This window comes from Octopus bimaculoides, chromosome 25 (assembly GCF_001194135.2).
Source record: "Octopus bimaculoides isolate UCB-OBI-ISO-001 chromosome 25, ASM119413v2, whole genome shotgun sequence".
Lineage (NCBI taxonomy): Eukaryota > Metazoa > Mollusca > Cephalopoda > Octopoda > Octopodidae > Octopus > Octopus bimaculoides.
The window spans coordinates 22,731,053-22,731,830 of record NC_069005.1 but is presented as its reverse complement, the minus strand read 5'-3'; the positions used below and the strand labels follow the sequence as shown (position 1 = coordinate 22,731,830).

The 778-nt window shown below is 37.1% G+C and overlaps 1 protein-coding gene across 1 annotated transcript in view; it reads left to right on the top strand.

The window, feature by feature from the left end:
• LOC106867435 (harmonin) overlaps window positions 1-778 on the top strand; it is a gene marked incomplete at its 5' end in the record, with an annotated part of 38,500 nt that overhangs the window by 20,172 nt on the left and 17,550 nt on the right. The window contains one exon of the mRNA XM_052976838.1: window positions 7-62. Within this exon, the coding sequence (XP_052832798.1) occupies window positions 7-62 (56 nt within the window). The remainder of the gene's footprint in view (window positions 1-6; window positions 63-778) is intronic.

The window sequence follows — 778 nt, the reverse complement described above, 5'->3', positions numbered from 1 at the left end:
TTTCAGCTCACAGTATGAAGCAATTGCAGCATCAAATGGAATGATAGATAGCACAATGTACTGTAAGTAAAAACTTTGGAGGTATTTTATATCATCATCATCATCATCATCATATTGTCATTATCAGCAGCAGCAGCAGCCTACCACTGTTACTACTGCCACCACCACTATTATCACAATCATCACTATTATCGCAACATCCAATTTTCAGTGGGTGGTAGGGGTGAAGGATGCTGTCACAGAAAGGCAGTGCTCCAGCATGGCTGCTGTCCTATAATCAAAATCATTAATCTTTTAGCCTTTAAACCAGCCATATATGTTCAAATGGTGAATCCAGCAACACCATCTGGCTAAAGCAGCTATTCTGTGTTGATAAAGGGCAATAACCCAGAAACTAGTCCACAGATGTTGTTTTGCACTTGATGGGAATGCTGAGCTCCCTGTTCGAAAATATAAGGACACAGATAGTGTGACACAGATAGTGTGTCATACAGCCAGCTAGAAACAATGTTTCTTAGGGCTAAAACAACAGTAACATTGTCCCTTTTGGGACAGCCACATTATGTTGGTAAATAGCACTTACTTTAAAGAACTATTACTGAATGTCTCTCTTTGAGAGATTTAGAAATAATATTTATATATATATATATATATATATATATACATAGTTCGAATTTACAGAAAACAAAAGACGAAGACAGCTGAAGAACTAACAAGCAGATGTATTAGTTTGACAATCGGGAAGAATGGAAAAGTCTTTGACATTTCGAGCCTACAT